Below are 24,577 nucleotides of genomic sequence, written 5' to 3'. Positions count from 1 at the left end.
GGAGAGACTCTGGTTACATCATAGAGATAGAATGACTAACATGAGAGACTCTGGTTACATCATAGAGATAGAATGAAACAATAGAGAATCTGGTACATCTAGAGATAGAATGACTAGCAGGAGAGACTCGGTTACATCATAGAGATAGAATGACTAACAATAGAGACTCTGGTACATCATAGAGATAGAATGACTAACAGGAGAGACTCTGGTTACATCAAATAGATAGAATGACTAGCAGGAGAGACAATGGTTACATCATAGAGATAGAATGACTAACAGGAGAGATTCTGGTTACATCATAGAGATAGAATGACTAACAGGAGAGACTCTGGTTACATCATAGAGATAGAATGACTAGCAGGAGAGACTCTGGTTACATCATAGAGATAGAATGACTAACATGAGAGACTCTGGTTACATCACAGAGATAGAATGACGAAAAATAGAGACTCTGGTTACATCATAGAGATAGAATGACTAACAGGAGAGACTCTGGTTACATCATAGAGATAGAATGACTAGCAGGAGAGATTATGGTTACATCATAGAGATAGAATGACTAACAATAGAGACTCTGGTTACATCACAGAGATAGAATGACTAACAGGAGCGATTCAGGTTACATCATAGAGATAGAATGACTAACAGGAGGACTCTGGTTACATCACAGAGTTAGATGACTACAGGAGAGATCAGGTTACATCATAGAGATAGAATGACTAACAGGAGAGATTCTGGTTACACACAGAGATAGAATGACAAAATAGAGACTCTGGTTACATCATAGAGATAGAATGACTAACAGAGAGGACTCTGGTTACATCATGAGATAGAATGACTAGCAGGAGAGACTCTAGGTTACATCATAGAGATAGAATGACTAACATAGAGACTCTGGTTACATCACAGAGATAGAATGACTAACAGGAGCGATTAGGTTACATCATAGAGATAGAATGACTAATAGGAGAGACTCTGGTACATCACAGAAGTTAGATGACTAACAGGAGACTCTGGTTACATCACAGAGTTAGAATGACTAACAGGAGAGATTCTGGTTACATCATAGAGATAGAATGACGAGCAATAGAGACTCTGGTTACATCACAGAGATATAATGACTAACAGGAGAGACTCTGGTTACATCATAGAGATATAATGACTAACAGGAGAGACTTTGGTTACATCATAGAGATAGAATGACTAACAGGAGAGACTTTGGTTACATCATAGAGATAGAATGACTAACAGGAGAGACACTGGTTACATCATAGAGATAGAATGACTAGCAATAGAGACTCTGGTAACATCATAGAGATAGAATGACTAACAGGAGAGACTCTGGTTACATCAAATAGATAGAATGACTAGCAGGAGAGACAATGGTTACATCATAGAGATAGAATGGCTAGCAAAGAGACTCTGGTTACATCATAGAGATAGAATGACTAACAGGAGAGACTCTGGTTACATCATAGAATAGAATGACTAACAGAGAGACTCTGGTACATCATAGGATAGAATGACTAACAGGAGAGACTCTGGTTACATCATAGAGATAGAATGACTAACATGAGAGACTCTGGTTACATCATAGAGATAGAATGACTAACAATAGAGACTCTGGTTACATCATAGAGATAGAATGACTAGCAGGAGAGACTCTGGTTACATCATAGAGATAGAATGACTAACAATAGAGACTCTGGTACATCATAAGATAGAATGACTAACAGAGAGACTCTGGTTACCATCAAATAGATAGAATGACTAGCAGGAGAGACAATGGTACATCACAGAGAAATAATGACTAACAGGAGAGACTCTGGTTACATCATAGAGATATAATGACTAACAGGAGAGACTTTTGGTTACATCATAGAGATAGAATGACTAACAGGAGAGACATGGTTACATCATAGAGATAAATGCACTAAAAGAGTACTATAGATAGAATGACTAGCAATAGAGACTCTGGTAACATCATAGAGATAGAATGACTAACAGGAGAGACTCTGGTTACATCAAATAGATAGAATGACTAGCAGGAGAGACAATGGTTACATCATAGAGATAGAATGGCTAGCAATAGAGACTCTGGTTACATCATAGAGATAGAATGACTAACAGGAGAGACTCTGGTTACATCATAGAGATAGAATGACTAACAGGAGAGACTCTGGTTACATCATAGAGATAGATGACTAACAGAGAGACTCTGGTTACACATAGAGATAGAATGACTAACATGAGAGACTCTGGTTACATCATAGAGATAGAATGACTACAATAGAGACTCTGGTTACATCATAGAGATAGAATGACTACAGGAGAGACTCTGGTTACATCATAGAGATAGAATGACTAACAGTAGAGACTCTGGTACATCATAGAGATAGAATGACTAACAGGATAGAGACTCTGGTTACATCAAATAGATAGAATGACTAGCAGGAGAGACAATGGTTACATCACAGAGATAGAATGACTAACAGGAGAGACTCTGGTTACATCATAGAGATAGAATGACTAACAGGCGAGATTCTGGTTACATCATAGAGATAGAATGACTAACAGGAGAGACTCTGGTTACATCATAGAGATAGAATGACTAGCAGGAGAGATTCTGGTTACATCACAGAGATAGAATGACGAGCAATAGAGACTCTGGTTACATCACAGAGATATAATGACTAACAGGAGAGACTCTGGTTACATCAAGAGATATAATGACTAACAGGAGAGACTTGGTTACATCATAGAGATAGAATGACTACAGGAGAGACACTGGTTACATCATAGAGATAGAATGACTAACAGGAGAGACTCTGGTTACATCATAGAGATAGAATGACTAGCAATGAGACTCTGGTAACATCATAGAGATAGAATGACTAACGGAGAGACTCTGGTTACATCAATAGATAGAATGACTAGCAGGAGAGACAATGGTTACATCATAGAGATAGAATGGCTAGCAATAGAGACTCTGGTTACATCATAGAGATAGAATGACTAACAGGAGAGACTCTGGTTACATCATCGAGATAGAATGACTAACAGGAGAGATCGGACATCACATGTTGTTACATCACAGAGATAGAATGACTAGCAATAGAGACTCTGGTAACATCATAGAGACAGAATGACTAGCAATAGAGACTCTGGTAACATCATAGAGACAGAATGACTAACAGTAGAGACTCTGGTTACATCATAGAGATAGAATGACTAACAGGAGAGACTCTGGTTACATCACAGAGATAGAATGACTAACAGGAGAGATTCAGGTTACATCATAGAGATAGAATGACTAACATGAGAGATTCATGTTACATCACAGAGATAGATGACGAGCAATAGAGACTCTGGTTACATCACAGAGATAGAATGACTAACAGGAGAGACTCTGGTTACATCCACAGAGATAGAATGACTAGCAATAGAGGACTCTGGTAACATCATAGAGATAGAATGACTAACAATTGAGAACTCGGTTACATCATAGAGATAGAATGACTAACAGGAGAGACTCTGGTTACATCATAGAGATAGAATGACTAAAGGACAGACAATGGTTACATCATAGAGATAGAATAACTAGCAATAGAGGACTGTGGTTACATCATAGAGATAGAATGACTACAGGAGACTCTGGTTACATCATAGAGTAGAATGACAACATGAGAGACTCTGGTTACATCATAGAGATAGAATGACTAACAATAGAGACTCTGGTTACATCATAGAGATAGAATGACTAGCAAGGAGAGACTCTGGTTACATCATAGAGATAGAATGACTAACAGGAGAGACTCTGGTTACATCACAGAGATAGAATGACGAAAATAGAGACTCTGGTTACATCACAGAGATAGAATGACTAACAGGAGAGACTCTGGTTACATCATAGAGATAGAATGACAACAGGAGAGATCTGGTTACATCATAGAGATAGAATGACTAACAGGAGAGACTCTGGTTACATCATAGAGATAGAATTAGACAAAGGAGAGACTCTGGTTACATCAAGAGATAGATGACTACAGGAGAGACTCTGTTACATCAGAATAGACAATTGAATGAGAAAGAGCATGATGCATAGAGACTCTGGTAACATCATAGAGATAGAAGACTAGCAAGGAGAGACTCTGGTTACATCATAGAGATATAATGACTAACAGGAGAGACTTTGGTTACATCATAGAGATAGAATGACTAACAGGAGAGACACTGGTTACATCATAGAGATAGAATGACTAACAGGAGAGACTCTGGTTACATCATAGAGATAGAATGACTAGCAATAGAGACTCTGGTACATCATAGAGATAGAATGACTAACAGGAGAGACTCTGGTTACATCAAAAAAGATAGAATGACTAGCAGGAGAGACATGGTTACATCATAGAGATAGAAGGTAGCAATCAGAGAGACAATGGTTACATCATAGAGATAGAATGGCTAGCAATAGAGACTCTGGTTACATCATAGAGATAGAATGACTAACAGGAGAGACTCTGGTTACATCATAGAGATAGAATGACTAACAGGAGAGACTCTGGTTACATCATAGAGATAGAATGACTAATAACATGAGAGACTCTGGTTACTCATAGAGACAGAATGACTAGCAATAGAATAGACTCTGGTAACATCATAGAGACAGAATGACTAACAATAGAGACTCTGGTTATATCACAGAGATAGAATGACTAACAGGAGAGATTCAGGTTACATCATAGAGATAGAATGACTAACATGAGAGATTCATGTTACATCACAGAGATAGAATGACTAACAGGAGAGACTCTGTTTACATCATAGAGATAGAATGACTAGCAATAGAGACTCTGGTAACATCATAGAGATAGAATGACTAGCAATAGAGACTCTGGTAACATCATAGAGATAGAATGACTAACAGGAGAGACTCTGGTTACATCAAATAGATAGAATGACTAGCAGGAGAGACAATGGTTACATCATAGAGATAGAATGGCTAGCAATAGAGACTCTGGTTACATCATAGAGATAGAATGGCTAGCAATAGAGACTCTGGTTACATCATAGAGATAGAATGACTAACAGGAGAGACTCTGGTTACATCATAGAGATAGAATGGCTAGCAATAGAGACTCTGGTTACATCATAGAGATAGAATGACTAACATGAGAGACTCTGGTTACATCATAGAGACAGAATGACTAGCAATAGAGACTCTGGTAACATCATAGAGACAGAATGACTAACAATAGAGACTCTGGTTACATCACAGAGATAGAATGACTAACAGGAGAGATTCAGGTTACATCATAGAGATAGAATGACTAACATGAGAGATTCATGTTACATCACAGAGATAGTATGACGAGCAATAGAGACTCTGGTTACATCACAGAGATAGAATGACTAACAGGAGAGACTCTGGTTACATCATAGAGATATAATGACTAACAGGAGAGACTTTGGTTACATCATAGAGATAGAATGACGAGCAATAGAGACTCTGGTTACATCACAGAGATATAATGACTAACAGGAGAGACTCTGGTTACATCATAGAGATATAATGACTAACAGGAGAGACTTTGGTTACATCATAGAGATAGAATGACTAACAGGAGAGACACTGGTTACATCATAGAGATAGAATGACTAGCAATAGAGACTCTGGTTACATCATAGAGACAGAATGACTAACAATAGAGACTCTGGTTACATCATAGAAATAGAATGACTAACAGGAGAGACTCTGGTTACATCATAGAGATAGAATGACTAACAGGAGAGACAATGGTTACATCATAGAGATAGAATAACTAGCAATAGAGACTGTGGTTACATCATAGAGATAGAATGACTAACAATAGAGACTCGGGTTACATCACAGAGATAGAATGACTAACAGGAGAGACTCTTGTTACATCATAGAGATAGAATGACTAGCAGGAGAGACTCTGGTTACATCATAGAGATAGTATGACTAACAGGAGAGACTCTGGTTACATCATAGAGATAGAATGACTAACAGGAGAGACTCTGGTTACATCACAGAGATAGAATGACTAGCAATAGAGACTCTGGTAACATCATAGAGATAGAATGACTAACAATAGAGACTCTGGTTACATCATAGAGATAGAATGACTAACAGGAGAGACTCTGGTTACATCATAGAGATAGAATGACTAACATGAGAGACTCTGGTTACATCATAGAGATAGAATGACTAACAATAGAGACTCTGGTTACATCATAGAGATAGAATGACTAGCAGGAGAGACTCTGGTTACATCATAGAGATAGAATGACTAACAGGAGAGACTCTGGTTACATCACAGAGATAGAATGACGAAAAATAGAGACTCTGGTTACATCACAGAGATAGAATGACTAACAGGAGAGACTCTGGTTACATCATAGAGATATAATGACTAACAGGAGAGACTCTGGTTACATCATAGAGATAGAATGACTAACAGGAGAGACTCTGGTTACATCATAGAGATAGAATGACTAACAGGAGAGACTCTGGTTACATCATAGAGATAGAATGACTAGCAATAGAGACTCTGGTAACATCATAGAGACAGAATGACTAACAGGAGAGACTTTGGTTACATCATAGAGATACAATGACTAACAGGAGAGACACTGGTTACATCATAGAGATAGAATGACTAACAGGAGAGACTCTGGTTACATCATAGAGATAGAATGACTAGCAATAGAGACTCTGGTAACATCATAGAGATAGAATGACTAACAGGAGAGACTCTGGTTACATCAAATAGATAGAATGACTAGCAGGAGAGACAATGGTTACATCATAGAGATAGAATGACTAACAGGAGAGACTCTGGTTACATCATAGAGACAGAATGACTAGCAATAGAGACTCTGGTAACATCATAGAGACAGAATGACTAACAATAGAGACTCTGGTTACATCATAGAAATAGAATGACTAACAGGAGAGACTCTGGTTACATCATAGAGATAGAATGACTAACAGGAGAGACTCTGGTTACATCATAGAGATAGAATGACTAACAGGAGAGACTCTGGTTACATCACAGAGATAGAATGACTAACAGGAGAGATTCAGGTTACATCATAGAGATAGAATGACTAACAGGAGAGATTCTGGTTACATCACAGAGATAGAATGACGAGCAATAGAGACTCTGGTTACATCACAGAGATATAATGACTAACAGGAGAGACTCTGGTTACATCATAGAGATATAATGACTAACAGGAGAGACTTTGGTTACATCATAGAGATAGAATGACTAACAGGAGAGACTCTGGTTACATCATAGAGATAGAATGACTAGCAATAGAGACTCTGGTTACATCATAGAGACAGAATGACTAACAATAGAGACTCTGGTTACATCATAGAAATAGAATGACTAACAGGAGAGACTCTGGTTACATCATAGAGATAGAATGACTAACAGGAGAGACAATGGTTACATCATAGAGATAGAATGACTAACAGGAGAGACTCTGGTTACATCATAGAGATAGAATGACTAGCAATAGAGACTCTGGTAACATCATAGAGACAGAATGACTAACAGTAGAGACTCTGGTTACATCATAGAAATAGAATGACTAACAGTAGAGACTCTGGTTACATCATAGAGATAGAATGACTAACAGGAGAGACTCTGGTTACATCACAGAGATAGAATGACTAACAGGAGAGATTCAGGTTACATCATAGAGATAGAATGACTAACATGAGAGATTCTGGTTACATCATAGAGATAGAATGACGAGCAATAGAGACTCTGGTTACATCATAGAGACAGAATGACTAGCAATAGAGACTCTGGTAACATCATAGAGACAGAATGACTAACAATAGAGACTCTGGTTACATCATAGAGATAGAATGACTAACAGGAGAGACTCTGGTTACATCATAGAGATAGAATGACTAACAGGAGAGACTCTGGTTACATCACAGAGATAGAATGACTAACAGGAGAGACTCTGGTTACATCATAGAGATAGAATGACTAGCAATAGAGACTCTGGTTACATCATAGAGACAGAATGACTAACAATAGAGACTCTGGTTACATCATAGAAATAGAATGACTAACAGGAGAGACTCTGGTTACATCATAGAGATAGAATGACTAGCAGGAGAGACTCTGGTTACATCATAGAGATAGAATGACTAGCAATAGAGACTCTGGTTACATCATAGAGATAGAATGACTAACAGGAGAGACTCTGGTTACATCATAGAGATAGAATGACTAGCAGGAGAGACTCTGGTTACATCATAGAGATAGAATGACTAACATGAGAGACTCTGGTTACATCATAGAGATAGAATGACTAACAATAGAGACTCTGGTACATCATAGAGATAGAATGACTAACAGGAGAGACTCTGGTTACATCAAATAGATAGAATGACTAGCAGGAGAGACTCTGGTTACATCATAGAGATAGAATGACTAGCAGGAGAGATTCTGGTTACATCATAGAGATAGAATGACTAACAATAGAGACTCTGGTTACATCACAGAGATAGAATGACTAACAGGAGCGATTCAGGTTACATCATAGAGATAGAATGACTAACAGGAGAGACTCTGGTTACATCATCATTTGGATTATACCAATCAGAAAAATCACTTCAGATGAACAACAGTGCTGTCCCACTTTTTACAGTGTAAGAATTGCTAGCAAGGGTCAATGCTACTACACCATAGAGATAGAATGGCTACGGGGGTCAATGCTACTACACCATAGAGATAGAATGGCTACGGGGGTCAATGCTACTACACCATAGAGATAGAATGGCTATGGGGGTCAATGCTACTACACCATAGAGATAGAATGGCTACGGGGGTCAATGCTACTACACCATAGAGATAGAATGGCTACGGGGGTCAATGCTACACCATAGAGATAGAATGGCTACGGGGGTCAATGCTACACCATAGAGATAGAATGGCTACGGGGGTCAATGCTACACCATAGAGATAGAATGGCTACGGGGGTCAATGCTACACCATAGAGATAGAATGGCTACGGCGGTCAATGCTACACCATAGAGATAGAATGGCTACGGGGGTCAATGCTACACCATAGAGATAGAATGGCTACGGGGGTCAATGCTACACCATAGAGATAGAATGGCTACGGGGGTCAATGCTACACCATAGAGATAGAATGGCTACGGCGGTCAATGCTACACCATAGAGATAGAATGGCTACGGCGGTCAATGCTACACCATAGAGATAGAATGGCTACGGCGGTCAATGCTACACCATAGAGATAGAATGGCTACGGGGGTCAATGCTACACCATAGAGATAGAATGGCTACGGCGGTCAATGCTACACCATAGAGATAGAATGGCTAGCAGGAGAGACTCTGGTTACACCATACAGTGCTACATTCTTTTACATTCACTTGGTCGCCAGACCATACCTGTTTTCGCTTGTCTGAAGCACAAACAGATCTAACAACCAGGCTTAAGCTACTGTAGATGCTAGGTACTGTATGCTATATTAAACAACCAGTAGTGCTGTATTGTCTAGTTCCCTCACACTCAACTCTGGACCTCCAAGCCAGTTACACTGCATTTTTTCATTGTTCCCTTCTAGTCGGGGACTGATTTAGACCTGGGACATCATGTGGGTGCAATTAAGTAAACGTTTTTACGAAGGGTCCAGGCCAACATGTTGGTCGGGCACACACACACATCGTTCACTGTGGCTCCTCCCACACACATGCACAACTTAAATTCAACCCCATCTTCAACAAACACGTACTCACACACACATGCACTGTCACACACACACATACGCCTGCACAAATGCTCACATGCACAGATACACACACACTAACACACACATCCACCACAGCCAGGGGAGAAGAGAAACTGCAGTGACTGCACTTTTCCCTCACCGTTACCGCTCCCCTCTTCCCCTACTCGATTCATGAGTGCTGTGATCAGGTTTCACTGCAGCTGACAGCAACACACACACACGGTCATACGCAAGCTTGCACACATGGAGGTGGGGAGAGCGGGAGGGGATAGGGGAATTGGCGGTCGAGTAGAGGAGAGAATGAGAAACCTGGAGAGGTAGAGAGAGAAAAGAGGTTGAGAGATTGAGGAGGAGGAGGTTTTGAGGTGACAAATTAATATGCATGCCGGGGCTCCCATAGGTGTCATGAATGGTGAAGGTGTGGATGGGAGAGGGGAGGGAGGGAGGTAGTAAAACGCTCTGAATGGCCAGGGAGGAGGAGGCCCATTGTGTGTCCCAGACCATCCTGGTCCCAGCAGGTCAGTGACTTGCGCTCTGCTCTCTACCGGGTCCTCTTACGTAATTGACACACACACACAGCCCGGCCTGCAGTGCGTGTGTCACAAAGGTAAGAGTCCTTGGGAGGGCAGAGTGAGGGAGGCGTGATAGCATGCACGTGCTCACACACACACACACACACACATTCACACAGAGATCTAGGGAGGGAGAACATTGAGACAGACACAGCTCCAGACATGAGAGAGGTGTGCATGAGGGAGCCCTGAACACCACCTGATGAACGAGTCTACCTCTGTCCCTCCTCAAGGACAGGGAGGAGAGAACAAAGGAACAAGGGAGCAGAGGCAAGAGAAGGAGAGAGCCAAGCATAACAGATAGGGCAACGGGGTAAGGAAGAGGGGAGGATGAAGGAGAGGGGGGAAGACGCAGCAATTGTACCTCGCCATCACCCATCCTCTGGCTGCCATCATAGAAGTCCATGAATCATCAGATCATAGGAGACACACACACTGCTGAGTGGGTCTCTATAGCCCTGCAGGCCCTAGATTATTTTACAGGCTAGAAAACCCATCCCAGCCCTGCCTCCATCCTAACCTACAGGCCTGCCCAGCCCAGCCTAGCCTGCAGCTCAGTCCAGCCTCTTATCCAGCCTCAGCCTCAGCCCTGCCCAACCACCAGCCTAGCCTTCAGCCCTGCATCCAACCCAAGCCAGCCCAGCCCCCAGTTTAGCCCAGCCATCCAGCTCAGCTTAACCCTTTCTCCAGCCCTGCCCAGCCCAGCTCAGCCCAGCAACTCAGCCCAGTACAGCCAGCTGGCCCAGGAATCAGGCTGCTCCTCACCTCTACCACCCTCAAGGTGCAGCCAGCCCCTCCTCTCCTCTCCTGGGCTTGGATTACACTGGGGGGTGGAGGCTGAGGGGAGAGGGGCCTAAACTGAAAGAGAAACTGTACTGTTGTGCCCTGGGCTGGTAGGGGAAGCAACCATTTGACTTATGCTAAATGGGAGCTCTTATGTGCTGTGTATGCATACCAAATTGGGCGTATGTGATGTCTGGCCTGAATCATGATACGATATGGTGGTTGTATTTTTAAGGAAGCCATGCAACAAACAAAACAGCTGCTATCTCCTTCAAATTGGTACAAGTAGGCAGGGAAAAAGTATCCCATGCAAAAATACTATGAAGATGTGGTAAATGTACACTATGCAGGGAAATGTACATACACTAAATGCATAAACTTGCACACACACACCACATTCTCCTACACAGAAACACAGATACACACACACACATGTAGACTGTCTGCTTCGACAGAACATCCTCATGATCCAAGTGCGATTTTCCTCACTACCAAATTCAATTAGCAGGAGCACTGATAGCACATATTCAGAGAGGCCTGTTGGTCTCACCTCTGCTGCCAGCATCCACCAGCATATTTCCAGTAAGTGCAGCAACACAGAGCATCAATCAACAGATAAGACTACATAAGCATTACCAAATAGGCCTGCGGTCCAGAGCTCCAGACATTTACTGCAGAGTTACTGGATCCTTCAGCATCTTCTGGGTAATTGTGCTAGCCAGAGCATTCAGAACATACTTTTGAGCACTATGTGAGCCTTCTTAGGAATAGACTGGCTCTAATTGCCTCTCCCAGTGGTCAAACTATTAAAGAGCAATAACACACCTCAAGGTCATCTTTGCTGTTGACTCTGTGCCATAACCCTATTTTCATGGCTGGTACAACGATGTGGAACACAAACATAAAAATAAAAAACTGTTGTAAATCTGGTGTTTCTATGCCAAACGGTTTTGTTGTATTCCAGTCTTCTGTGATGTATATAAAGTGTAATACTGGAATGCAAACTCAAAATGGAATACATTTCAACTCTATATCTGGCATGGTACAGGTGTCTTATTTTTTTTCAGCCCATAACAGTGTGAGTGAGGTGTATAATATTGTTTCAAAGTAGATTTGTTTAAGACTACCAAGAAACACTCTGTGTGACCCTGATTTAGTCCCCTGCAGTAAAAGGTTCATCAAGTTTCCTATAGATAGTTTGATTCTAAATTTACTCATAGCCAAGCCATGGTAGTGTTTTTTCCTTATACTTACCCCATAAGCTTAACATCTCATTCATAAACATGGTTATAGGGGACACACATTAGGACTTATAACAGTCATAAGCAGTATACATTTAAAAGGCAAGCTACAAAGATTTGAGTATAGTACAATCCATTTGTTCCTTCCTCAAATTATTTTTCTAAACAGATATTATACCAGTACTACTTTCAAACCTCTGACCCATCCCATCCTACCCCACAACCCTCCAACCCCTAACTTCTCACTGCAGGAGAGTTAGTTTGATCCCTTTGTCATGTTGAGCCCTGTGTGGGATTGAGTGGTGTAGGAACTCACTTTCTCATTCATATAATAAGGGTCCAAGTCCTCCAGTGGTACCGCCACCAGCCCATTAGGGATGTCCCCGTAGATGAAAGGGAGGGACTTCCCCGCCTCCAGATCACCATTGGGCATGGGTTCTTCCTCTTCTTCCTCGCGGTGACTGCTGTCAGACTTGGGCTTGGGCTTTTTCTTGATCTTCTCCTGGAATTGGCGCTCCTCGATAGTAAGGAGCGACTCGGGGGTGAACAGCTTGAAGCTGTCAGGTCCTGGGGGTGCGAGACCGGGCGCGGCCATGTTTTCATCCTACAGCTATTTCCGCTTTATTTACGTTTCATCCAGGACATCTGGCTCTGAGAGAGAGAGAGAGAGGGAGAGGGAGAGGGAGAGCGAGAGAGAGAGAGAGAGAGAGAGAGAGAGAGAGAGAGGAGGATAAAAAGAGATGGGATAAAAGGTATAAATGCTGACAAATCCATTTCTCCAATGAAACTCAAGTTGAGAACATCCATTTTCACGAAGAACTTTGGTTATGATTTAGGAAGGATTTGGCAGTACAGCATCTGGGTAAACAGCCTGCCCTACTATCAAATTACAAAATGGAAAAAGTCATTATGATCTTGTTTAAAATATCACCTTGGGTACAATCAAATTGAACACACTTTTAGTTCAAATTAGATGTCAGAACTAACAAAGAGACGAATTAAACATCTGATAGATTTATATTTCATTATGATGCTTATTAACAAGACGAATTGCTCGGTTGTGTCCTCGCTGTCGGTGTCTGTCTATTTGTCTGTCTGTTGCTCTCCCTAAGCCTGAGACAGGGTGAAATGTTCTATCTCTGTCAGAGAGGAAGCCGACAAAGCAAGGCATCCTGACTAGAGGATGTGCAACCATTAAGAACCTGAGCCAGACACTCTCTCTCTCCCACTATGATTCTTTCTCTCTCTGTCTCTCCTCTCTCTCTCTTGCTTTCTCAAAATGCATACAGATAAAGGCCACAGAAATCAGGGCTGCCATTGAGGTTTTCACAGAGAACTGTGACTTCAATCTACTTCAATCATTCATGGTGGCTCTGACGCTGTCTGGCTGGCCTGCTGATTACCTTGGTGACCCTACAGGGAGAAGAATGAATGGCCACCTCCAGCCCTCTGTTTCCTTGTACCTGTCTGTCTGCTGCATGGGCTCTTCCCTTGTCCCAGGTGACCTGTACTGCTTCTGGAAGGGGGGAGCTCTGTTAAATGTCTTTCTTTGGAATATCTGACTAACGTTCCAGGATACTTCCTCTTCTCTCTCTCTCTCTCTCTGAAAAACCTGACATTACATATCTTAATAAGATATTCCCTTTGTACCCACATTCTAACTTGGAAAAAGCAGGTACTATGGCACCAACATCTAAATATGGTCCCTTTGGAACTTTCTTCCACTTCTGTTCCATTGCAATGCTTCTCTAGAACGCTGGAGTTCAGGTGGTATGATGGATAACAAACATATATGACTTCAGTAGATTCTCAAAACACCACAGATCATTGCCATAACCTGGTCATGATGGATCTTCATTTTTCAGTATTGTTGACTTGTAATGTGTTAGTGTAAATGACAGTTGCTCTCTAATATATTTTCACCCTTGCACTTTACAATGGAGTGCAATGGAGGAGAACGTTCTGTTTTCTCTTGTCAAAACTGGTTGAATGGCTATTTTTACCCTGTAGGCACCTGCAACTTACTCATAGGTGAGAACGATTACACTGTAAATGAGAATCACCTGCCTCCTAACAGATTCATTTGAATTCTTCTGATTTCAGAATAATTTAGTCCAGGTTATTTTTGTGACTTTTAAGTGGAAATCTAGTTTTTTTCAAATATATTGCCATGGGTGTGATGTTATTTTTTTGTATAAACATGTAGGCTATTATCTGATCTGATATAGATACATTTTCAAGTATCATCGTCATGAACATTGCAGTGCATGTTATAGAGGTTAGCTACATTTCACGACTAATTAATGTGGCCAGGAATGAACGAAGGGCAAAGAAACCTTAAAAGCCCCCCCCATAAACCGCTGACACTGGAGATTGTACCACTAGGAAATTAAGTCGTCGTTTTAAGTAACCCGACCCTGGTGCAACCTCCAAGTCTCCTTCCACAAATGTTACATCAATTGATCTACGTTCAAGGTGATTCACAAACATTGATGCACCACAGGACATATGGGGACCTAATTTACTAATGATGGCATAGAGGCTTTCCTGGCTTTCCTATAGCGAATGTGTAGAGTTAATCAAGACTATTCATTCTGTCCTCATTTGGGCTGCAGGAAAATCAAGTCAATGTAATAGCCAACCACATTCCAAGAAGGATGGGACCTTGTGATGCAAAACATTTCATTCAAAAATTAAGGTTACTCACGTGTTCATTCAATCGCTGAGAGTGCATGCTGTTCCTAATTCCATCCCGGATATTCGAACCTAATAAGCATGCGTATTTACCAATAGCATAATTGTAACATCCGTTTAGATTTTGCTACAGACAGACGAGGGACAGACGAGGGATTAGTCCATTGTGAGAAGGATTGTTAATCGCATGAAACCGAACCTGAGATGGTAGAAAACTCCAGTGGCTTCTGGAAGCCGCCCCATTGGTCAAAAACTGGTTGAATCAACGTTGTTTCCACGTCATTTCAACCCAAAAAATATATGCGATTACTTTGAATCAACGTGGGGAAATGATTGAATTTGCAAAAAGTCATCAAAGTAAGGTCATTTCGTCTGTTTTTCACCAAACTTTTAACCTAGATCCAATGACAAGGAGACATGTTTTTTCACGTTGAATACACGTTAGTTGACAACTCAACCAAATGTAAATCAAAACTAGATGTTGAACTGACGTCTCCTTAGATCGCACTGCCTATCGCTGTCCGTTTCAGCACCACTGATGACAGGGTCCTCAAAGGAAGCGCTAGCTCGAGTCCTCTCTGCGTGTGTCCTCTATGCCAAGAAAAGAGACATCCAAACGCCCAACCAGCGGAGTAGCCTAGGCCTGTAATTTAACTATTTATCGCAACTGTTTCACTCCATTATTGAGAGGGGGGCTATAAGAAAGACGAAACTGAGGGCATCCGACATCGTGGAGAGTCTGGAGACAGATCTGAAGAGGGGCAGAGTGGAGATCTATTGAGGAGAGAAACGCAACTTGATAGAGGAGTCCGCACGAAATCAGACGAGGGTAGCAGCAGCACACCATATCCAGTGCGTCTACACATGAAGGCCTACATGCCAGTGGCACACAGAATTCAATAACTCCAAATTGCCCAATTTAGCATTGACTGGATAGGATACTGAATGAGAGCAATATGGACTGGAATAAATTATATACTCAAATATGAAGACAATATAGTCAATTAGTCTAGACTTCATGCCAATCCCATTGATTTGGATATAATCTGGCTCTTGCGCTTTCAGTGTTTTGGCATACGTCTATTAATGAACAGGGTAGCATCGTTAAACCCCAGCCAAAATGGAGGTCATCCAGAAAACTGCTCATGTTGCCCATGTCAGGACAATAATCGATTAATTTATAAGAGGATTTCCTCTCCCAACAATTGTCATTACAGGTTATCACTTGATAAAGCCCATAGCACATGTAAAACCGTTAACGAAAGTAAAATGCGCACCTTCTTGGCCTATATGTTATAAACTGGTAATAACTCTTCCACTGTATGGTCTATCAGTATGACTTTGTATTGTAGCTCATGCACTGTTTACACACGCGCGTGCCTTGTCCCCGGCATGCGGGCCAAAGCCTTTACTAAAATACTGCAGTATTGAGGATGCTTCTATGACAGAGGCACAAATCCATTTGAAAACATGCACTGCTCGTATAAATTCTAGGCTATGTCATTAATTTAACTGTTTTGCTCCAAAACAATCTCAGCTCCACCATTCGAAGTAAATGGTATAAATTGTTATAGATTGTCTTGATAATGGTTTTTGGTAAGCTCCCCAGATACCATTGACGACCGTATTGTATAGCACCACACCCGAAAAGGCTGCCTAGGTAAGCCATAAGGCTCCCAACATTAACAGGGAAGGGTTATAACACCATCGTGGACATTTGTTATCCACCTCTATTTGGGGATGGGGGCTGTAAAGAGATGAGGAGGGGGTGCCGCGGTCCCCCTTCAACTGTCAAACCTGAGGCATGCCTATCTCAAGCAATATAGCCTCAAAATGCAAGGGGAGGGGTGATGGAGTGGAGGTGGGGTGAGGTAACACTATCACAGTGAGGTAACACAACATGAGGTAACACTATCACAGTTACAGTTAAATTGTTTTACAAAGGATTAGGGTATCGAGAATAGAAGTTGACTCAAAGCTCATACCGCTACCTTATATGCCTGCATGTATGTCGATGTCAGCGCTAACATGCACTGAAGTTTGACGTGCTCCCACTTCCCCATCCCACCGTATGCGTATGTTTCACAATTTGACACATAGAATGTCATTCCGTTCAGAGGCAGGCCAACACCCCGATTTACCTGCTTAACACTCTCCACCACTTTTCGCAGTATAAGCTTATGTTTTTCAGCTAAGACTGTCATCCCTACATGTAATTGAGGTTTTCCATGCATATTTGCACAAGCTTTGGCAAGGAGCGCTATCCACAATATTCAGGATAAAGGATTCTGAGAGGGGGACCGCTCTGCGGCATTGGGGATGCAGGTTGTAGACAGGGAAGTAGCATGATCCATCCTCCACCAAAACCCCTCGGTACAAGACAACATAATATCTACTTACTTTTCCCGCATTAACAGAAATCCAGACAGCCGGCACTGAACTGAAGATGTCCAAAAGATTCGGGAGAAACTGCGGCTGACGCCATATTGTTGCTGCTATCTTCCTTCCCAGTGCGTGCGGGTACCCTGCATAATTGATGACTCTCAGCAAATTGTTAGGGAGTGTCGGTAAATGCCTTTGGTTTGAAAACGGCCCAGTGACTGCAGTATCGCAAGCAACATGATTGCACAAAATATAACAAAGTTATTCAATTAATAGTTAAGAAGACTATCATATAATGTGTTATCCAAAAGTTAAAATGGTTGATTTCTGGGTTTGTTTTAGTGGATGACAAAACTGTTTTTTTGTGACCAACTTTTTATAATATTTTTTTTGTTTTTGTGAGTGGTTCAGATCCCAGACAGGCAATAATATTCAAAAAGTACATATATATATATAGAAATGAAAAACATTTGTCCTGTCTGTCCCATGTCCCCTTTCCCTCCCCCTTCTCGGTAGGTGTGACCCATTTCTCATCTTATGTTTGTAAAATTGTTTGTTGGACCAAGGCACACATTAATAGAATCAGCCTGCATACATCGATATTCTATAGGCCTACAGATATTCAAAATACAATTGATAAATTCAAACATGATTACATTACATGAACTCATAATAAGCTTTTGACCTTTTCGACTGCTCCATTGAATGTATCTAATGTTGGTTCCTTTGCCCTGTTCACACGAGCTATGGAGAGCTCTAGTGAAAGAACTTCAAGGAAGTTTTGTTGCCATCGAGTTATACTGAGCTTATGTGGAGGCTTCCATCTGGTCACCAACATGATTTTTGCCGCAGTCAGTCCAGACAACCATGCTCGTTCCTGGGGTACTGTGAGACTCAGTGAAGAGTCATCTTCAACAATAATATATTGGGGAGATAGGGAATGGCAGCAACAACTATGTCCTTAAACTCAAGGTAGTGAAGTTACCATGGTTTTATCCTGAGAAACATAAAATAATATAATTTATTAGTCTACCTTTGTTGAAAAGTTCATAACCAGATGCCTATACTGTCATATGGCTGAAATGATGGCAACTGCCCAACTTTCCTTAGTCTATAATAACTAGCCATTCTGTTATCAACAGAGCAAATGTTATTAAATGAAACAATGAGAGTGAGGTGCTGTTGTATGCTAACTAATTGGAAGGGCAGGTAAAGCAGATGTCATATCTAAACCCAAGTTATGCCAGTAAACAGTCGCACAGGAAACAACAATTCAGCACCATGGGCAGCTACCGCGCACCTCAACACTCAACAAATATCTACTAGATGATGTCAAAATGACAGAAGCCATCATTTGCAATGAAAGGAAAGCGGCTCGCAGCGAAATAAGCAAGGCAGATGAGCTCTGTCGTTGAGCTCGGTGAACAGAGCATAGCAAACAATTCGAGAAAGCTGAAATGATTGGCAATATGGCAGTACATTGACCAATCAAGGCTTGCTATAGCTTCCAGACTGTGCTGGATTGGCTGTTGATACATTCCCTACTTAGCATGCTGTGGGCTTCCTGCTCAAATAAAAACACCCCCATGGCAATGGCTGGCAAGTCAACGGTTGAGTTCCTGCCTGACTACATTGCAGACACATGCCAGATCTTACAACGTCTGGATAGGTATTTAACACATCAGTCACCATATCATATGCTATAGCAATCTGATGCTCTACTGCACAGTCAATGACATGGCACGCAACCATTGATTGATGCAATGCATCACCTGCAGAGTAGTCGGGAAGGAACTCAACCAAGCTTTCATCCCTTCAATGGCTTTTGGTGAATTCCTGCCTGACTACATTGCAGAGTAGATGCATGCCAGATCTAACAACGCCTGGATAGATATTTAACATATTCTGTAAGCTAAACACATGGTATGACATAGCAATCTGATGCCCGACTGCACAGTCAATGATGTGGCATGCAACCATTGGTTCATGCAATGCAACTGGCAATAGCGGCAGTCAATGTTCGAGTTCCAGCCTGGGAGAGAGAGAGAGGGTGTGATCAAAATACACCATATGACTGTCGAGTTTCAGCCCGGAAGAGAGAGAGAGATGGTGTGATCATTTACACCATATGACTGTCGAGTTCCAGCCTGGGAGAGAGAGAGATGGTGTGATCATTTACACCATATGACTGTCGAGTTCCAGCCTGGGAGAGAGAGAGATGGTGTGATCATTTACACCATATGACTGTCGAGTTCCAGCCTGGGAGAGAGAGAGATGGTGTGATCAAAATACACCATATGACTGTCGAATTCCAGCCTGGGAGAGAGAGAGATGGTGTGATCAAAATACACCATATAAGTAGCCTGCTAATGTACCTTTCTGGACCTTGTGAACTGTCGAGAATAAACCCATAACTAATCCAAATGGTTGCATAATCAGGCCAAGGCTGTATGGTTATCCTTGTATATAGCTCAATTCTTGTGCATTTCATTTTAATCCACTTGTGTTAGTCATTTATTCTTATTTTTAAACTGCATTGTTGAGAAGGGTTCATAAGCAAGTATTTTGTGTGGACACCAGGAAGAGTAGCTGCTGCAATTGCCACAGCTAATGGGGATCCTAATAAAATACAAGAACAGACACATGTTTTTTGCCTACATCACTGCGGTTTTTGTAGAGTGCAGGAACCCACAGTTCTGCCATTTCATAATCTGTAAACCTTTTTTTCTTGCACTTTGACAGGTAAATATTTTTAGCCCTAATATTTAGCTAATGAGTGGCCTAATATCTAGATAATATTGAGCTTCTTCAGCTACACAACTCTAGCCTCTCTCTTCCAGCTATTCCTGTGATACAGACACAAGCTTCTCTATTCCTCTTCTTGTGAAATCCCAGGAAACGCTATAAGCTACAAAAGCTTTAGGAGATTTATTTTAATTTTTTATACTTGGCCTAATAGGCTTTTCATGGAGAGAAGCAGGCTTGCTCTTGCTAATTGCTGAAGGAAAAATAGGCCTAGGCTAAATGAACTGTCGGGAAAAGTTGCGGAGAGAGTGCATCACTGGCAAATGATGATAACATTGTTGCACTGATGTAGCCTATTAAATGGTTACACATGACAAAGGGTGATAAGCACAGTGAAAAAGAAGATTACTTTACAGTTAGCACTATGCATTCGGGCAGGTAGCGTTCTCCTGGCATCGCCAAACCCAGATTCGTCCTTCTGACTACCAGATGAGTAAGCTTGATTCATCACTCCAGAGAACGCGTTTCCACTGCTCCAGAGTCCAATGGTGGCAAACGTTACACAACTCCAGCCGATGCTTGGCATTGCATATAGTGATCTTAGGCTTGTGTGCGGTTGCTCGGCCATGGAAACCAATTACATGAGGCTCCTGACAGGTGCTGAAGTTGCTTCCAGAGACAGTTTGGAACTCTGTAGTGAGAATTGCAACTGAGGACAGACGATTTTTACGTGCTACGTGCTTCAGTACTCGACAGTCACGTTCTGTGAGCTTATTGGACCTACCACTTTGCAGCTGAGCTGTTGTTGCTCCAAAACGTTTCCACTTCACAATAGCAGCACTTACAGTTGACCGGTGCAGCTCTAGCAGGGCAGAAATTTGACACACTGACTTGTTGTAAAGGTGGCATCCTATGACCGTGCCACGTTGAAAGTCACTGAACTCTTCAGTAAGGCCATTCTTCTGCCAATGTTTGTCTATGGAGATTGCATGGCTCGATTTGATACACCTGTCAGCAACGATGTTGCTGAAATAGCATAATCCACTAATTTGAAGGGATGTCCACATACTTGTGTATAGTGTATATGGGCTGCATGATGTGACTACAGGCTATTAAAAACTCAGTCAAAACAGAAAATGTGTGTCAGTCTGTCTCTTGTGAAAACAGTGAACAACTTGTGAAAATTTCTGAATTATAAGAAGTATTATAACACCAAGTAGCAGCAGCAGAACGCGTTGCATTATGGACTGTGTCAACTACAATGAATCCTAAATACATGGATAGAAGCTGGAAGAACATAACATACCGTATCAATATGGCGATTATTTAAAACACTTATTATTATTACTGAGTTGGCACCCTCTCTCCACTGGGATTCTCTGCCTCTAACCCTATTACAGGGGCTGAGTCGCTGGCTTACTGGTGCTCTTTCATGCCGTCCCAATGAGGGGTGCGTCACTTGAGTGGGTTGAGTCACTGACGTGATCTTCCTGTCTGGGTTGGAGCCCCCCCTTGGTTTGTGCCGTGGCGGAGATCTTTGTGGGCTATACTCGGCCTTGTCTCAGGATTGTAAGTTGGTGGTTGAAGATATCCCTCTAGTGGTGCGGGGGCTGTGCTTTGGCAAAGTGGGTGGGGTTATATCCTTCCTGTTTGGCCCTGTCCGGGGGTATCATCGGATGGGGCCACAGTGTCTCCTGACCCCTCCTGTCTCAGCCTCCAGTATTTATGCTGCAGTAGTTTATGTGTCGGGGGGCTGGGGTCAGTTTGTTATATCTGGAGTACTTCTCCTGTCTTATCCGGTGTCCTGTGTGAATTTAAGTATGATCTCTCTAATTCTCTCCTTCTCTCTTTCTTTCTCTCTCTCGGAGGACCTGAGCCCTAGGACCATGCGTCAGGACTACCGGGCACGATGACTCCTTGCTGTCCCCAGTCCACCTGGCCTTGCTGCTGTTCCAGTTTCAACTGTTCTGCCTGCGGCTATGGAACCCTGACCTGTCCACCGGACGTGCTACCTGTCCCAGACCTGCTGTTTTCAACTCTCTAGAGACCGCAGGAGCGGTAGAGATACTCTTAATGATCGGCTATGAAAAGCCAACTGACATTTACTCCTGAGGTGCTGACTTGCTACACCCTCGATAACTTCTGTGATTATTATTATTTGACCATGCTGGTCATTTATGAACATTTGAACATCTTGGCCATGTTCTGTTATAATCTCCACCCGGCACAGCCAGAAGAGGACTGGCCACCCCTCATAGCCTGGTTCCTTTCTAGGTTTCTTCCTAGGTTTTGGCCTTTCTAGGGAGTTTTTCCTAGCCACCGTGCTTCTACACCTGCATTGCTTGCTGTTTGGTGCTTTAGGCTGGGTTTCTGTACAGCACTTTGAGATATTAGCTGATGTACGAAGGGCTATATAAAATAAATTTGATTTAGCTTGCGCTCTGTTCCTTACTTCATGCTGTACACGCTGTTCTCTCTTCAAGTGATCATACTGTATTTTCACCCTCAGACTATTCTCAGTTGAATCTTGTCTTTGCTAATATGTCAAATTAGGGGCAAGACAAAAAAGACATCATCCATATGCACTGGAATAGGGAATGGAGGCCACTTTCCTGCTGGTAGGGTAACATGGGGTAAGACGCCCAACCTAAGATCAATGTCTCATTGCATACACAAAAAATATAATTTTGGAGAAAAAATATTGTATGTGGATGATGGCCATGCTTAGAGAAACAAACTATAAAGGAAAATAAATGGACAAGGTTGACAGATTTTTAGGAAAGGGACATTTTGCCAAGCAATCGGTGTAAAATCCCCCCCACGGAGATTATGCCATTGTCACACCAGCCTTCGCTTTGGCTCCCCCTCCTGTCCAGCTCAGGCATTTGGAGTCGCCGTCCTTCTAGCTGCTGCCAAACTTGCTGCTGGCAAACACCCTTCACTCATCAACCCCGGACTTGTCTCATCATCATTATTATTTTTTTTAATTTACATTTTATTTTTGGTCATCTGTGAGAGTGTGATATGATTCCAGGTAATGTCTTCTGTTTAAAAAATAATAATAAATGAGAACCAGAACTTAATCTTAAATTATATCTAAATAAGTTCGGTGGTACTAAAGAGCCTGGATTCCATTGATGGTCACCATTTGTTTTTTAAAATTTAACTAGGTAAGTCAGTTAAGAACAAATTCATATTTTCAATGACAGCCTAGAAACAGTGGGTTAACTTCCTTTATCAGCAGCGTAACAACATATTTCTACATTGTCAGCTCAGGGATTTAATCTTGCAACCTTTTGATTACAAGACCAACACTCTAACCACTAGGCTACCTACCACCCCATTACACACACCTGGTTCCAATCCCCACTCTATCACTGTAGATATACTCCCTCTGTCACTTCAAAATCAAATCAAGTTTATTTTATATAGCCCTTCGTACATCAGCTAATATCTCGAAGTGCTGTACAGAAACCCAGCCTAAAACCCCAAACAGCAAGCAATGCAGGTGTAGAAGCACGGTGACAAAGACAAGCACACTTGTCTTTGTCGGTCATTGTAAATGTAGCTTGTTTTCCTGAGAGGAATCTTTCCGACTATTTCTTGAGTACTTTATTATTTTGCACTTTGGTTATCGTCCCGCTTTTATATATGGTGCTTTAATAATAAATTCAGTAGTTCTAAACCTTCAACTGCCTCCTGTCTACTCCTCTCTACACTTGTGACAGAATGACCGACCCAAGAGAACAGGAAGCAGCAGGACATACCGACCTCTCCGCTATAGGAGCTTTGCTCTTATACCACGACTCGTGCCTGCTGTATGCCAACTGCAGGCTACACCATCACCTTACCAACTTCCCGCAGTCGTTCCAGCCACCCCACCACCATCTACATCACCCGGTCCGATCAGCAACGTCCACCTGCCCCTCCGGGAGCAGTTTGATGGCACCCCAGCTCACTGTAGGGGGTTTCTCCTGCAGTGTGACCTCCACCTTGCCCGTCATGCCGGGACGGCCTCCGAGAGGGACAAGGTGGCCTTGGTGATCTCGATGCTGACAGGCCAGGCTCTGGAGTGGGTGTACACTGTCTGGGAAAGGGACGGTCCAGAAGTGCAGTCTTATGAGCGCTTCACCCAACTCTTCCGTGCCAGGTGGCCGTCCAGACCAAGCTGGCCTGTCGCGATGAGGACCTCACGCTGGACCAGCTCATTGCCATGGCCATCCGCCTGGATATTCTCCTGCGTGTCCCTCATCGCCCATCCCGGGGGTTCGGGTCTCTCCCAGGAACCTCCAGCGAGACTGAGCCCATGGAGGTGGGCATGATGCACCTTCCCTCAGAGGAACGGCAA

At 42.3% G+C, this 24,577-nt stretch overlaps 1 protein-coding gene across 1 annotated transcript in view; it reads right to left on the bottom strand.

The window, feature by feature from the left end:
* The window catches only part of LOC120064780 (sodium channel protein type 8 subunit alpha-like), a 60,174-nt gene extending 47,171 nt beyond the window's left edge, over positions 1-13,003 (bottom strand). Inside the window, exon 1 of the mRNA XM_039015384.1 lies at positions 12,725-13,003. Coding sequence (XP_038871312.1) covers positions 12,725-13,003 — 279 coding nt within the window. The remainder of the gene's footprint in view (positions 1-12,724) is intronic.
* Positions 13,004-24,577: the final 11,574 nt, after the last annotated feature.

Source organism: Salvelinus namaycush, chromosome 20 (assembly GCF_016432855.1).
Source record: "Salvelinus namaycush isolate Seneca chromosome 20, SaNama_1.0, whole genome shotgun sequence".
NCBI classification, from domain to species: domain Eukaryota; kingdom Metazoa; phylum Chordata; class Actinopteri; order Salmoniformes; family Salmonidae; genus Salvelinus; species Salvelinus namaycush.
The sequence above is the reverse complement of the archived record's forward strand: the minus strand, read 5'-3'. Positions and strand labels throughout refer to the sequence as shown.